The sequence below is a fragment of the Taudactylus pleione genome, unplaced genomic scaffold (genome assembly GCF_031769625.1).
Source record: "Taudactylus pleione unplaced genomic scaffold, aTauple2 ptg000400l, whole genome shotgun sequence".
Classification (NCBI taxonomy): Eukaryota; Metazoa; Chordata; class Amphibia; order Anura; family Myobatrachidae; genus Taudactylus; species Taudactylus pleione.
In genome coordinates, this window is record NW_028284802.1 from 2,269,776 (window position 1) to 2,286,910 (window position 17,135).

The 17,135-nt window shown below is 45.9% G+C and overlaps 1 protein-coding gene across 1 annotated transcript; it reads left to right on the top strand.

Moving 5' to 3' along the window:
- Window positions 1-480: 480 nt before the first annotated feature.
- Window positions 481-15,924, top strand: LOC148506509 (HLA class II histocompatibility antigen, DM beta chain-like). Its single transcript, XM_088446523.1, has 6 exons — window positions 481-556; window positions 2,254-2,541; window positions 5,775-6,053; window positions 7,578-7,694; window positions 12,796-12,865; window positions 15,853-15,924. Exons 1-5 carry the CDS (start codon window positions 493-495, stop codon window positions 12,831-12,833), a joined length of 786 nt encoding a protein of 261 aa, XP_088302649.1. The 5' UTR covers window positions 481-492; the 3' UTR covers window positions 12,834-12,865; window positions 15,853-15,924.
- Window positions 15,925-17,135: the final 1,211 nt, after the last annotated feature.

Sequence of the window (17,135 nt, forward strand, 5' to 3'; positions counted from 1 at the left end):
AGATCTGCCCTACTGCACGGCAGATCTGACGATGCGATGTGCGACCAGTGGGGACGCGCATCGCATCGTGAGTGGGGACTCACGGTTTTCTCACGATTTGGCCATATTTTACACGATCTGTCGTTCCAATGTGTCGGAATCGGCCAGATCGGGTAAAATATCGCTGTGTGTGTGGCCAGCATTAGACTGGGCTGGGGGCCCTGGGAGTGGGGTGTAGGGGAGGAGGAGCCTGGGCTTCACTTCTCTGAAGATATTAACTGGTGCCCAGAATCCACCTGTCAGCCTATACCCCAGCTTAGTCCCTGTGTCCCCTATGGACCAGGGAAGAAGAAAAGTACCTTACAAGTTTGAACAATGTTCTCCTTGGTAACAAATGACGTTGAGTCATCTGATTTTCCTATTGGCTGCAAACTACAGGCCAGCAGGGACTGTGAATTTTAGCAAGCCTGGCTCGCTAGCATTACCTTGGGATATCGGAGAGAGACTGCAGAGATGAGAGGGTTATCTGCTGGGCTGCTGCTGCTGATATACAGCACTACATACTACTCTGCAACAGGTACAGACCGCGCATATTTACCTATACATACTGATATACATACAAGTAGACAGTCTGCACTTTCCGGCTGCTGCAGTACTGTGTATGATGGCTTTGTTTTTGTTACAGGACATGTAGAACTTTTTACAATCATTATGTAACTTTTAGGGCCATATTCAATTGGCCGCGAAAAGTGCTGTATGGAGAAAAAGTTTTCGCCGACTTGGACTTTTCGATTATTTCCGTATTTAACTCCAAGATGTTTTTGCCTGCACGAAAACTTTACATGGAAAAATAGTCGAAAAAGTTTCTCCACCTATAGGCAGGCGAATTGGAAGTGCAAAATCGTTATTTTGCGGTGCAAATGTGGGGTTTTGATCCAGAACCCTTTGGACACCCCCCTAATGACTATTCAATCAAAAAAAGTAAAGAAAATGTAACAAGTGTTGGAAAATGAGTAAAAAGTGGGGGGCCTAGTACTTTGGGGGGCTATATGGATGGGACAGGTGTTTTGGGGATTGCATGACGCTGCAGCAGGTGTATTTTTAAGATATTTTAAATCTTCACTTTAGAGACATCAAAATATGCTAGTACCCATTTTCATGTACCCCTAAATTTGACCTCGGTACTTATTTAAAAAAAAAAAAATAGCTTTCTAGAATTTTTCAGCACTTCTGCATATATGCATATAACAGGCAATTCTGACACTTTATTAGAGGTGTGTATGATATCTCGACAGCCCGAATACCGACACCCATAGGACGCTATGGTAAGAACTTTTCTAAACCCCTACCCTAACCCTCCCTCCCCAATGCCTAAACCTACCCCCCCTTCCTAGTGCCTAAACCTAACCAACCCCTCCCCGCACCCTAAACCTAAGACCCCTTTTCCGGTGCCTAAACCTAACCACCCCCCCTGGTGCCTAAACCTAACCACCCCCTCCCCGGTGCCTAACCCTAAACGTCTCCCTAGTGCCTAACCCCGCTAGCTAACACTACCCTCCCCATAACACCCCGATACTTACCTTCGTGATGCTGACGGTTGGGATACTGGTGCCGGGATTCCGACCTGTTGGGATTTCGGCGCCGGTACTAAGCCCGACGGCATCCCCCACGCCGGGATGCTGACTACATCCCCTTTACTAGGTCTATTAGTACACTTCTATATTGAGTTCTAGTGTTAGTGCAGCTTTTTCTGGGGTACAGACACTTTTCCCCAAAATCTTAGGTACTTTCGTTGTTTCGCTTTTGTGTATCCGGATTTTCGCCTGTTTTACAATTGAATAGGGCGAAAAGCGGAGATGCGCATCATGGAGAAACCATCGCGTCAAAACAGGCGAACGAAGCAAATTCATTCCGCTTTTCGCCAGATGGCACTTTTTGTGGCTGATTGGCTTTAGTAAAATGATCATTGTTTATAAGTAGAGTTAATTTAAATGTTACATTTCAACAACAGCCAGTAGACCTGCAACAGATAGATCCTTATTCTGCACAGAAACACTTATTTACCTGAATGTGTTATTGATAGGAGCTGCCACAATGATTATGCAGCAATATTTCTCATGTGAAATGATCAGTGGAACAGCGCCACCTAGAGAGCAAAGTAACATGAGAAAAAACAAAATCTATCTGCCAGTGGAATCCCCCTTTTTACTATTAGCAATAGATCTATAAGGTTACATGATCTTTCAGATAGGTAACTGTCCCTTCTTTTTGCAGGCTATGTGATGCAGGAAACGTCCTTGTGCACCTTCGGGGATAACAAGCAAGGGAACATTACATTCCAATATTTTATTACATTCAATCGCCAAGGAGTGATAGGATACAGTGAGGAGAATGATATTTTTTTCCCATGTTATTACTGCCTCCCCGAAGTACAAAACTTAGCTGCGGCAGTTTGCGACCAGTTCAATTCTTATCCAGAATTGGCAAGGTATGTGAGGCATGAGAAGCAAAGGTGCGAAGAGGAGGCGAGGACATTCTGGGACAGCACAGTGGAAAGGAGAGGTGAGTGATAGAGGACAGTGTACATGGTGCCCACATAGGGGCAGGGAGGAGGTGAGGACTTTCTAGGACAGCACAGTGGAAAGGAGAGGTGAGTGATAGAGGACAGTGTACATGGTGCCCACATGGGGCAGGGAGGAGGTGAGGACATTCTGGGACAGCACAGTGGAAAGGAGAGGTGAGTGATAGGGGACAGTGTACATGGTGCCCACATAGGGCAGGGAGGAGGTGAGGACATTCTGGGACAGCACAGTGGAAAGGAGAGGTGAGTGATAGGGGACAGTGTACATGGTGCCCACATGGGGCAGGGAGGAGGTGAGGACATTCTGGGACAGCACAGGGGAAAGGAGAGGTGAGTGATAGAGGACAGTGTACATGGTGCCCACATAGGGGCAGGGAGGAGGTGAGGACATTCTGGGACAGCACAGGGGAAAGGAGAGGTGAGTGATAGAGGACAGTGTACATGGTGCCCACGTAGGGGCAGGGAGGAGGTGAGGACATTCTGGGACAGCACAGGGGAAAGGAGAGGTGAGTGATAGGGGACAGTGTACATGGTGCCCACATAGGGGCAGGGAGGAGGTGAGGACATTCTGGGACAGCACAGGGGAAAGGAGAGGTGAGTGAGAGGGGACAGTGTACATGGTGCCCACATAGGGGCAGGGAGGAGGTGAGGACATTCTGGGACAGCACAGGGGAAAGGAGAGGTGAGTGATAGGGGACAGTGTACATGGTGCCCACATAGGGGCAGGGAGGAGGTGAGGACATTCTGGGACAGCACAGTGGAAAGGAGAGGTGAGTGATAGAGGACAGTGTACATGGTGCCCACATAGGGGCAGGGAGGAGGGGAGGACATTCTGGGACAGCACAGTAGAAAGGAGAGGTGAGTGAGAGGGGACAGTGTACATGGTGCCCACATAGGGGCAGGGAGGCGGTGAGGACATTCTGGGACAGCACAGTGGAAAGGAGAGGGGAGTGAGCAGGGACAGTGTACATGGTGCCCACGTAGGGGCAGGGAGGAGGTGAGGACATTCTGGGACAGCACAGTGGAAAGGAGAGATGAGTGAGAGGGGACAGTGTACATGGTGCCCACATAGGGGCAGGGAGGAGGTGAGGACATTCTGGGACAGCACAGTGGAAAGGAGAGGTGAGTGATAGAGGACAGTGTACATGGTGCCCACATAGGGGCAGGGAGGAGGGGAGGACATTCTGGGACAGCACAGTAGAAAGGAGAGGTGAGTGAGAGGGGACAGTGTACATGGTGCCCACATAGGGGCAGGGAGGCGGTGAGGACATTCTGGGACAGCACAGTGGAAAGGAGAGGGGAGTGAGCAGGGACAGTGTACATGGTGCCCACGTAGGGGCAGGGAGGAGGTGAGGACATTCTGGGACAGCACAGTGGAAAGGAGAGATGAGTGAGAGGGGACAGTGTACATGGTGCCCACGTAGGGGCAGGGAGGAAGTGAGGACATTCTGGGACAGCACAGTGGAAAGGAGAGGTGAGTGATAGAGGACAGTGTACATGGTGCCCACATAGGGGCAGGGAGGAGGTGAGGACATTCTGGGACAGAACAGTGGAAAGGAGAGGTGAGTGAGAGGGGACAGTGTACATGGTGCCCACATAGGGGCAGGGAGCAGGTGAGGACATTCTGGGACAGCACAGTGGAAAGGAGAGGTGAGTGATAGGGGACAGTGTACATGGTGCCCACATAGGGGCAGGGAGGAGGTGAGGACATTGTGGGACAGCACAATGCAACAGGAGGCGTATGACACCCCTGTATGACACCCCCTGTATGACACCCACTGCTGCTTTTACGATCCCAGGACTGCAACCTTGGTCCCAGCCTGCGAAGGCCCCGGGCCGTTGGCCAGTTCAGTAAGCCTCAGCTTACTCAGGCTGGCAGGCTTGAGAAGCCAGGGAACTGCGTCAGTGGAAGCAGCCCCTGGCCTTGCCACTCCTGGAATCCGCCGCGTTTCTGGGAACGCCGGCCGTTCCCACACCGGCCTTAAATGCCTCTGCCTGTCACACAGACAGAGGCATAGGAGGGGGCTGTGTGCGATCACACAGAACCATTCTGCACATTCGCAAATCGGAATTGCATTAGCCCCTCTGTACCTGGTACCAGCTGCGTGGAAATATTAATGACGTATGAATACTAAACACAAAGATAATTGTTGTCACCACTAATGCAAATCTGTGTCACTCTAGCAAATGACAGTTTGGGGAATTTGTTCAAATTTCGATCAAAACATGTATTTTGATAGCGTAGGAACGGAATCAATATGATTTACCGCCGGACCCATGCCCGGCGATTGGAATCCCGACAGTGGCATCCCGGCAGAGGAGGAAATCCCGATTGTCCAAGGTAAGTATTGACTAACCTAATTCTGCACCCTAACCTTAACCCTCCCTTAGGGGTGCCTAACCCTAACCTCCCCCCCCCAGTGCCTAACCCTAATCCCCCCTCTAAGTGCCTAAACCTAACCCCCCCTTCCCCGCCGCCTAAACCTTTCCCCGGGGGGGTGCCTAACCCTAACCTCCCCCCGGGGGTGCCTAACCCTAACCCCTCCTTCCCCTAGCCTAACCGTAACCTCCCGGGGGGGGGCGCCTAACCCTAAGTCCCCCCGGGAACCCTAAACCTAACCCGACCCCCCCCCCGCGGCTATCCGTGCCCGGCATCCCTTCCATCAGGGCGCCGGTCTCCCGGCGTCGGTAAAATGACAGGCGTCTAGATTTAGATGCCTGTCATTTAACCCTCGCCGGGATTAAGCGGTCGGGAAGCCGGCTGTCGGGATTAGGTCCGCCGGCATCCTGACTGCATACCCGTAGGAACTTGCAGACAATGAGTAGACCTTGGCGCAGCCGGCAAAGCTTAAATGTTTTGATTACAATATGAACAAGTTCCTCGTGCCCTCATTTGCTAGACACGCTCAGATTTGTAGCAGTTGGTACAAGTTCCGACAACAAGTACGTTCCAGGCTGTGGGTGCAGAATATCAGGCGAGAAAATCTACAACTTTAAATTGATTCAGATGAATATATTTTATGAATTAAGATTGTTTTGCTGTCAGAGAGTTCTGTAATGGGAGAAATAATGTAATTCCCATATATAATAGTTCCATGCTACATATCTTACATGTGCACAAATTGTTTTCACAATAAATTATCGCTGACTTCCATGACTGTAGCACAGTTGTTTTTGCCTTTTGCTAATACGTGTTATTTATCTGCCCCTGTAGTCAAACCATCTATGGAAGTCTTCTCTCCGGTAAAAGTGAACGTGGAAAGCCTGCCGGTACTGATATGCTATGTGTGGGGCTTTTACCCCCAACAAATCATTGTAACTTGGATCAAAAATGAGGAAGCCGTGATCAAGAACTATACAGCGGGGGTGCGAGTCGGGGACTGGACCTACCAGATCATGGCCAAGCTAGACTTGAGAGACTCCCATCCTGGTGACAACTACACATGTGTGGTAGAGCATGTTAGCCTGGACGCACCAATGATGAAGAGTTGGCGTGAGTGAGGGGATTGGGTTGTGTTGGGTTCTCACTACTACGAAAGCTTTGTGTTACTCTTCACCATTTTCTTAATTCTTTATTTCTATCTAACTACACACCATACTCCTGCTTATTGCTCTTACTTCCCTTATCACCATGTATATCAAGTTTACAAAGACTACACATGTGCAAAAGTGCACTAACTGTGGTCTCCATCTTTTCATGACTTACATTTGCCACCCGACAACTTTTACTAAATACATTGCCTTTCTAGCTTCACTCTGCCCCTTTCAGCAATGTTGTTATATCATCCACTAGAGTTGTTTATTTAGGTTTCCATGGTACGTGAAACAGAACTGGTTATGGGCATGTGTGTAACCCAATACAGGGAGCATGGTTAAAGCTGTAAATGTAACAACTCCATATGATTATGTTAATACTCTGCTGGAAAGCACAGACGCACACACTTTAAAAATAAAATGTGTAAAGCAATAAACTAAAGTCGTCTGGAGTACCCTGGGCATGTGGCTGGAGGACTCATGCTTTTGTCCTTGTGCATCCACGTGACTGTAAATGGTACCGGCATCAGGTGAGAGGTCAGTACGATGGTGCGGGGGTCACTTATCATTGTGCACTTTAGTACTGAGCTTCTCAGTGCCAATCAGATTGGTGCAACAAAGTTAATGACATAACAGACTCTTGCACCACTTTAGAAGTCTATGTTACATTTGTGTCCACATACACCTGTCCTCAGATCACGCCAAATAGTCCCATTAGGTGCGCCATGAGAAATGCAACAAAGCCGCGGCATGCGTCTTTTTCACTCAATATTTCCTAATTTTGCATCTTTTTCGCCCCGCTATTGCGAAGGTCCCCGTACCCTATACACTAGTGGACTCGCATATTAATAGCAATGTGAAAAAGACGCTAATATGAGAAAAAAGGCAAGAGACCGGAAACCGATATAACTGAGCCGCGCTATGCATCCCGCCACGCAGTATCGTGCAAATGAACACTGCCGCAACTGCAATCCCTAACAAGTCCGTGGTATGTGGCTGTGGTGGGAAACAACAAAATGGATATCGGAATGTGCGGCATGAAGCCGCATACACACTACACCATGTGTGTATGCGGCGATATCATCACCGGGGGTGCCGTCATCGCCATCGCTCATGATATCCCCAGATTGGGCTGCATGTCGACTGGGGTTATCGTAAATGACCGGCAGGAGAGCGCATCGCTGGTTGTTTTTTGCATACACAGTTGCCAATATTTTGAACGATGACGTTCTCGTTCAATCCTTCAAAATATGGGCAAGTGTGTACACGGCATGATTCTAATCGACAGCCATGTCTTAGCCCTGCTCATTCCCATAATCCTCTCTGTGATAGTTGAGCACATTCAGTAACAGGACCTGATCCGCCATTTCTGTAACAAAAAAGCTCCAACTGTCTGTCCCTGTGTCTCTCCAGCTTTATCTCACCACATGAGGGGCCTATAACAACCAATAACCTCACCATCCTCTCCTGTTCCTTCCTACAGAAGCTGGTCTGACCTCCAGTCAGATAATAAAGATCAGTGTCTCCACAGCGGCCTTCTGTGTAGGACTCGTCCTTCTCATCATAGGGGTCGTATGCTGGAAGAATGCCAAGAAAAGTGGTAAGAAAATATAATATGGAAAAAGGAAAGATATCATTTAATTTCGCTCACTCTCCCTCTCCTCAGAAGATAGTGAGCCCCCTAAAATACTCAGGGGCGGCCATTTTGTTGTGGCATGAGAATGCTGCCTTTGGTTTCAGGAGGCTCTCTCCTCGCAGGATGTCTGCTCTGGCGGGCCTGGCTACAAAGGCGGAGTCTTAAAGGTCCCTGGAAGAAGGGGCGTGGGGGTGATATAGTTTCAGACAAGTAAGGGGGAACCCTAAAAATGGTGGCAGCTATAACCATAAATGTTTAAAGGTTGTAGGAAAGTTTTTCCCCAATCGACTGCGTTAAGAAACGTCCCAACTGTAAGTGGATAAATGTCTTCCTGCTATACAGAACATTGTGCAAGCCAGCATGTTTTATAGGCTTTAAGTGTGTGCACAAATCACTTTTAAACAGTTAATCTGCATTGCCACCTACTGGTCAATTAAAGCTGCTGCAGGCTTATTCAATGAAAATCAGTGAGGTGCACAGTACAATTGGCTAGCAGCCATTAGTTTTACTATTAATAATAGCATCTAACATTTAGAAAATACCAACAATCTACATAGCTCTGTACAGTCCCTAACCAGTACAAAATGTTACTATAGAGAGAAGACTAAACAAAAGCACCCCAAAAAACATTCTGCTTACTGCTAGATAAATGATCCTTACTGATAAGATGTTGTTGTTAACACCCAACCGTAGACCGGTGTAGGTAAATGAGCTGTTCACTTTAGTCTGTGTAATCTGGAAAATAAAGGGTTAAAAGCTCCACTGTGATGAGAATCTGCTGTTTGGTGCAACTCTGTACAATTAAGTTTATTTTTAGTAGCAAAGTTACATATATAAACATAAAAGGGGGCTATACAGACATTTGTAGGGTTACTTATGGGCGCCGCTGAGATTCTGACATTAGAAAATGAAAGTGAATATCTGATTACTTTTGGTTGTAGCACACGCCCATATGTATCACCGTTACTAATAATGAAGAATGACTCACAGCAATGAGAAGGAAATGTAACCATATGTACAGATGTTTGGCACCTTTGCTGGAAAACATAAAAGACTATTCTTCCTTTAATACCATTGGTGCTGAGACCCATTGTTATGGACAATGCAAGTAAAATAACAGCCAGGTGGCAAACTTATTGTAATAATTATATTAAAAACAATACAAATGTTTTTTTTTTGTGAGGTCACCATCCCCGGCATGTTGGGACTTGTAGTTCTATAAGCGTCGGAGAGATATAGGTTGTGTGTTTCACTCTTTATTTACCGCTCTTGTCTCCTTGGCCCCTCGTTTGCCATCTTTCATCAGTTTCTTTAAGCAGCGAAGGATCCCGAACTAATCTCCCCAAGTGGCCTCTGCTTCCATGCTACTACCAGGCACTGGGGAGGAGAGTCAGTCATGCTCCCTGGAGGGGGAGCTGATTGTGGGGGAACTCTCAAGTGTATTCCTCCTGGGCTGAGTACCTAGAGTCCTTCCTTGCACCAGGGATGTGCACTAAATATGCTGTGAGACTTTAGGATATCTATAGATGCTGGGTCCCTATTTAATGTTACTGTCAGGAGAGACCTACAAAGCCAGAGACATCCAAAATGGCAGAAGGCCAGGTCTTTCTATGGGTTGGAAGCATTTTCTATGGGTTCTTGCTTGAGTATAAGGTGAGTTATGTTTCTCTTGTCTGATTGAGCTGGGATGGGGTTTTACAGCTGCTACAAGTGAACAAGTGGCGTACTAGGATCAGCTAGAGCTTCAGCAGGAGTTCCACAGGCTGCACTCACTGTCAGTAACTTTAATACAATCCCTAAAACTGTTTGGGGTAAATTTACTAAAGTGAGAGATTTTAGAAGTGAGTTTTAAAAGTGATGTTGCCCATAGCAACCAATCAGACTCTACTTAACATTTAACTAGCACCTTCTAGAAGATAATAGCTAAAATCTGATTGGTTGCTATGGGTAACATCACTTTTAAAACTCACTTCTAAAAACTCTCACTTTAATAAATTTACCCCTTTGAGTAAGTTAAATAGTAACTGAGATAATGACGGTGAGCTGGGTTGGTTGAGTATCTCATTCAGGGCAGAATGTGCCCTATTTATGGCAGCTGACTGGTGAGTCCCTTAGTTACAGGGAAATACACAACAAAATGGCGATTTGACTTTCAAATAGCATAAAACAAAATCTTCTGTCTAACAGCTTTAGTATATGAGCAAAATTGTATTCTACTCAGCCAAATAAACATTGCCCCAAATTACAGTCATGTTTGGAAATGAAGGTAATCCCAAGTAGAACAACCTAAAATTAAATACATTATTTTTTCTTTTCTTTTTTTTTTTTATAGAAAACTTAAATCTTGGAGAAATTAATTTAATAATTTTGTTTAATTGCAATTAAAAATAGATCTTATAACAGATATAACCCTGTAATACTAAGGATTAGGGTAATAATTTTGTTACAAAGGTATTTGTTTGGTACATAAATCTAGTTCCACTTCAGTCTGAATCTTCTAATTTTCACACTAGAATAATATCATATACTTGGGCCATAAATAAAATGGTTCCTGTGTTGCCAACAATTGATATTTAGGCCTCAAATAGTTACAACTTTGAAGAAACCTTGTTTCAAAGTTGGCCAAAAATCTCAGATCTCAGCTCTTCTTGCACCAAATTACTAGTGTATTTATATCTCCCACAAAAACTGAGACCTGAGATCTCAGTCTAAAGGCGCACATCCACTAGGCGATGGGGTAACGACAGTACGATTATGACATCGGAATCATACCGTCGTTCCCCATCCCGTTCAGTGTAGGCACCCTCCATCATCCCTGAATTTGGCCAATCCGTTGTTACCGGCCGATGATTGATGTCGGAAACGACCAGCGGGAGAGCGCATCGCTGCTTGTTTCCGACATCATAGTGCACGATTAATGAGCGATTGAATGATTGCGATGTTGTAATCGTGTAATCGCTCATTAAAATCTGCTAGTGGATGTGCGCCTTAAGCTGAGATGGTGATGCCCTGTGATGTCATAATTTCACATATATATTTGTTCTGATGGAGCCTTCCTTTTCAGTCACTATAAAATGAGATAAGGAAAATAATTTGTGAACAAAAATGTAGCCCCAACCTTGCTGAGAACAATGTTTTTATTTACCCAAGGCTGTACCACCTCCCAGTCCTGAGATATTCGCATTTGCGTAAACGCCAACAAATGTGAAGACTGCTGTCCGCCATGATTTAAAGGTGGCTGCCATTTCTAAAAGGAAGCGAGTAACTGACAAAACATGACTTTTTTTAAAAAATGGTCAGGCAACCTCTGTTTTACTCTTCACCTGGACTGTCCCTAAACAGGAAAAGATTGATGATTTTATTTAGTAATAATCAATAGTTGGCAAGAACATTCTATATCACTTTATCTACTTTTCATTACTGCTTTTTAAGCTTATTCGATTTTAGTATACAGCGCTAATGCTCTTGTATGCAGAATGAGCCCCGGGTTCTGGAGAGAAGCTCCGGCTAATCCTAAATCTCCCCAGATACCTGTCAATCAAAGATGCTTGTCTGGTTGTCATGGCAACCTGCATTCAGCGAGACACAGGATTTTCTTAGATCCCGTAAACCCAATTCTGTGTTACTGGCAGCCCTTTGCAGGCTTGGGAATCCCACAAACATTATGAAATAACCTGTTCAAAACCGGTTTGGCATTATTTAAAGGTAAAGATTAAGGTTGCTGCTGTGGCAGTTTACAAAAAATTATAATATTGGGCCTTGTCCTTTCTTTGCTGGAGGTAGCCAACCCGTGGACCTCCAGCTGATGTGGAACTACAACTCCCAGCAAGCAGTTGGAGGCCCACAGGTCATCATTGTCTGCTATACAAGCTCCTGGTAAGGCCATAATATGGTGCATTGACAATAAAAACTGAGACCTCTTAGTAAATGGGTCTCACCTGCAATAACCTCAAGGGCCTTCAGCGGATCTACTGCTTTTAAATACCTTTGTTCAGTGCACAGAATGGATTTCGAATAATTTCTGCTGTAGTAAAGGGGCTGTAAACACAAGTGTATAATACTTTATTTATAGTCTCCTTTCTGTCAATGTATCATTTCATTTGCATGGTTAGAAAAATCCTGATGCTATTATTATATTGTTCTGAATGGCTCCTGTTAGAGCAGCCTTGCAGTGCTAATGCCTCGCTCTCTGTCACCCCCTATAGACCGGGCAACTAGCAGAGAATACAGAACACAGGTTCAGACTCTTTATGGAGAAACTGTATTTCTCTAGCAAATATGCCCCATAGTGATCGCACCTGATCTGTTTTTGTCTTTATTAATTGGGGGGTAACATTAAGTATGTAAAAGGGAAAAAACTTGTTTGAACGTCAGAATTTGTTAAAAAAAAAAAAACAATTAGAAACAGAAGATGTTTAAAGGGACGCTGTCCTGACAGTGTATATGCTCTGCGGCTCGAAAATATTGCGTAGCCTAATGCAACATAGGCAGCAATTCCCAGATTCCCAAATTCACAGGGATACATAATTAACATATAATGTGCCTTATGTAATAGAGGTACGAACAAGATGATATAATATAGTATATTAGTATTAGGGTGTGACAGTCTGTATAATAGGTGTTTTCTTATTCTGTAAGTTTAACATGTGTTATGTAAATATTGGGTGTGAAAGAAAAGGCCGACAATCATTTGGTTGACACCAAAAGGTTGACATGAAAATAGTTTTTCTAAACCTAACTCTCCCCAAAGTGCCTAACCATAACTGTTCCCCTTGGTGCCTAAACCTTACCCTCCAGTAAGTGCCTAACAGTTATTGATTATTTCTGTCTCGACAATTTTATTACTTTTGTAACAATCAACTTTTTTGTTATGTCGACCTTCTTCCATGTCAACCAAATGTTTTTCAACTTTTTTGTTGTCGGCCGTCTAACTGAAACCAGTAAATGTTAACATGTGGAAAAGTCACTGTTACACCAGAGAGCGTTGACATAAGAAGCATCTGGCAATGCAGAGTATAAGCGGTATGTGATTGTGATGTTCAGTATGTTCTTACTCTCTCTGCAGGTTATACACCAATTCCAGGATATAATGACACCAACTGAGGCCTGGGAGGTAGAAGGAGAGTCATTGTCAGGTGAGGTCGGTGGGATTATATCAGTGTAGGGCAGGGCCATCTCTTCCATTGGGCTTGTTGGGCAGTTGCCCAAGGGCCCGAAGCTTGTAGGGGCCCGCCAACCAGTCCCCCGACAGCCATGGCTAGTTGGTAAATTTGTGATATTCTTATAAGCCGGCCGCCGATGCACTGTATCCTGATCTAACCTCCCCCCCCCATCAAACCCCCCTCCCCCCCAGTGACGAGTACTCACCTCAGTCCCAGTTTCACTTAATCCACCGGCTTCAGACCAGTCAGACAGAGTCTCTCTGCATGTGTGGGAGGTCTGATGGGCATGCAGGAGGGTTTAATTTTATTGACCATTTACATTTTATTCCCCCTTGTATGGGTGGGTAGGGGCCCCAGCGCATTGCTTTGCCCAGGGCCCATACTGCTGTTAAGACAGCCCTGGTGTAGGGTGAGCGGTGACGACGGATCTGTGGGTGGTTGTTGTGGTCGGTAAAATTGTAGTGAAAGTTTTGTCCATCTGAAAAGATAAATAATAGAGGTCAGTATATAAGTACATAAGTAGAAAGTTACGTGCCCTCCTCTAAGCCCCCCCTATATCCACCCAACTCCACACCCACAACCCAGGAGTGCACGTAACTTTCTACTTATATACGTCCATTTGTTAGTAGGATTAGGTACCCCTACTGTATGTTGCAGCACCTCCCCACCCCCATTCCCACCATCACCCCTTTGACTAGACTTACCCCCCAATTTTTCACCACACCTTGAAGCGCAGCCCACTCACTATATAATCTTGTCAGTATAAAAGTGCTTCTTCTGGACATCACTATACTGCACATAGAAGTACGGTACATAATGAGTGACTGAGCCCCTGTACGCTCACACACCTCCCCTGAGCTCCTCCTCTAGGTGCTGCTACTGTTTCCACTTTTGGAGATGTTTTAGTATAAAACCTCACATCATTATTATCGCCACTGGTACCAGCCCTATGCTGGGTACAGGAGGTCCGTCAGATATAGGTCTTTCTCCTTCATATGCAGGACTCAGAGCAACACGGAACTCAAGTTACTCATCCACGACACTCCCATAAGGCACCCATGAGATACCCACGACACTCCCATGAGATGCCCACAACACTCCTATGAGGTGCCCAGGACACACCCATGACACTCCCATAAGGCACCATGAGACTCCCACAACACTCCCATATAGCACTCACGACATGCCCATGAGATACCCACAACACTCGCATGACACGCCCATGAGGCGCCCATGATACTCCCACAACATGCCCATGACACTCCCACAACACGCCCATGAGACTCACATGACACGCCCATTAGACGTCCACGACACATTCATGAGGCACCCACAACACTCCCTTGAGATGCCCACAACATGCCCATGAGACTCCCACGACACTCCCATGAGATGCCCTCAATACTCCCATGAGATGCCCTCAACACGCCCATGAGATGCCCATGAGACTCCCACAACACACCCATGAGACTCCCACAAGATGCCCATGAGACTCCCACGGCACGTCCATGAGGCACCCACAACACTCCCATGAGATGCCCACAACACGCCCATGAGACGCCCACAACACGCCCATGAGACTCCCACGACACTCCCATGAGATGCCCACAATGCGCCAATGAGATGCCCACAACACGCCCATGAGACTCCAATGACACTCCCATGAGATGCCCACAACATGCCCATGAGATGCCCACAACACGCCCATGAGACTCCCATGAGACGCCCACAAGGCACAATAGCTCCATGAGATTATGTTAAAGCTAGTTGGTTGCTATGGGAAACTTCTCACATCATTATTATCATCACTTGTACCAGCCCTATGCCGGGTGCAGGAGGTCCATCAGATATAGGTCTTTCTCCTCCATATGCAGGACTGAGCAGCATGGAACTCAAGTTACTCACCCACGACACTCCCATAAGGCACCCATGAGATGCCCACAACACTCCTATGAGGTGCCCAGGACACACCCATGACACTCCCACAACACTCCCATAAGGCACCATGAGACTCCCACAACACTCCCATAATGCACCCAAGACATGCCCATGAGATACCCACAAAACTCACATGACACGCCCTTGAGGCACCCACAACACGCCCATGAGATGTCCACAACACACCCATGAGACTCTCACGACACTCCCTTGAGATGCCCTCAACACTCCCATGAGAAGCCATCAACACGCCCATGAGACTCCCACAACACACCCGTGAGACTCCCACAACACGCCCATGAGACTCCCACAACACGTCCATGAGGCACCCACAACACTCCCATGAGATGCCCACAACACGCCCATGACATGCCCACAACACGCCCATGACATGCCCACAACACGCCCATGAGACTCCCACATCACTCCCATGAGATGCCCTCAACACGCCCATGAGAAGCCCTCAACACACCCATGAGACTCCCACAACACACCCGTGAGACTCCCACAACACGCCCATGAGACTCCCATGACACGTCCATGAGGCACCCACAACACTCCCATGAAATGCCCACAACACGCCCATGACATGCCCACAACATGCCCATGAGATGCCCACAACACGTCCATGAGACTCCCATGAGACGCCCACAAGGCAGAATAGCTTTGTGTGATTATGTTGAAGCTAGTTGGTTGCTATGGGCAACTTCTCCATGTTATCTGAAAGGTTTGATACATCTCCCACTTAGGTTTGATACATAACAATATAGCTTACAGCCCACATCACAGGTCCTCAAATCCCTGCAAGTCCTACACTGACATTATGCCTAAAATAACATTGAATCACTTTTAAAATGGACAGAACTGACCCCAGTCATGAAGGCTGGCATGTAATCTGCATTACAGAGAAAAGAGGTGAATTTTGTCAGCAGCCAATTACTCTAGAGATGACAGATTTCTGTATTGTTTCTGTATCCATTCAACAATCACAGTCACTGTCTTTATTCCTCTGAACCTTACAGGTAAAATAGAGACTTTCTCTCGTCACAGATGAAGATCTCCGCGCAGGACACTCCTAGGTATCCGTGAGACGGAAGATTTTTTTATATATATATATATATATATATATATATATATATATATATATATATATATATATACATTTCTATGGACAAGAACAATCCATGACGTGTAACAGAGAAAGACTTCGTCCTGCAACGACCTGGCCCTTAGGGCCTGTCACCTGATATAACTGCTGCTTGCTGTGGGCAGTCTGTGTCATCCATTCACAAATCACAATATTGATATAATTATATATTCATGAAGTTCAGCTATGGGCTCACACTGTAATTCACAGTGTTGTTAGTTCAGTGTGTCTCAGGGTTGTTATATTTCATGTGTGATATATTATAAGTCATCATCTGCCCCCTTGAGTCTGTCACTCAGTACTGCAGCTGTTCTCACCAGTGACATAAGTCCTCCTCTTCCCCCTTGAGTCTGTCAGTCAGTCAGGCAGCTGTTCTCACCAGTGACATAAGTCCTCCTCTGCCCCCTTGAGTCTGTTAGCCAGTACTGCAGCTGTTCTCACCAGTGACTTTAAGAGCAAATTCTTCTGTTGTGAATTTTTTTTAATTCTATATTAGGGTGTTAATGGTTTGATTCTTTATTAGGGTTTAATGGGTTGATGTATCAAGTAGTGAGAAGTTGCCCATAGCAACCAATCAGCTTCTGCCTATCATTTTATATTATGTACTTGATAAATGTTACCTCGCTGCCAATTTGTTGCTATGGGCAACTTCTTCACTGGTGCACTTCTCTGCTCATTTCACTGCTTGATACATCAACTGCTAAATGTCCACAATAGACCCCATCCCTAATGTAAGATATCTGTAGCACAGGCCTAACATCATATAGACTGAACTGAGTAATGGGAATAGATTTTCATGCTACTGTGGTCAAATCCAATGGCGTAGACAAGATTATGTGGTGACGGAGGACTCTCTACAGCTGTCCCCCCAAGTTTACCTGAAGATGGTATTCTTGCAGACTGTATGACTGTATACAGAAAACATTTACAGATACAATAGGGATTATATGTAAAAAAAAACAATTTTAAAAATATTTTAACCCCAAATGGCAGGGTCTCCATGAAAGTAGAGTTAACCTTTAAGCAGCATCGCCACCACCATTTGTACTTTACCGATCTTTCAGCAAACTGGTTCGCATTGTTGATGCACAGTTCTGGGTTCATGGGTTGGGTTCCAACCAAGGCCCTATCTGTGTAGAGATTGTATGCTCTGTCCAT

Excerpts from the sequence above, each read along its gene's own strand:
- LOC148506509 (XM_088446523.1), top strand. The coding sequence starts at position 493 with ATGAGAGGGTTATCTGCTGGGCTGCTGCTGCTGATATACAGCACTACA. Across the intron at positions 6,054-7,577 it reads ACCAATGATGAAGAGTTGGC|AAGCTGGTCTGACCTCCAGT; the intron begins GTGAGTGAGGGG and ends TCCTTCCTACAG. Across the intron at positions 7,695-12,795 it reads GAAGAATGCCAAGAAAAGTG|GTTATACACCAATTCCAGGA; the intron begins GTAAGAAAATAT and ends CTCTCTCTGCAG.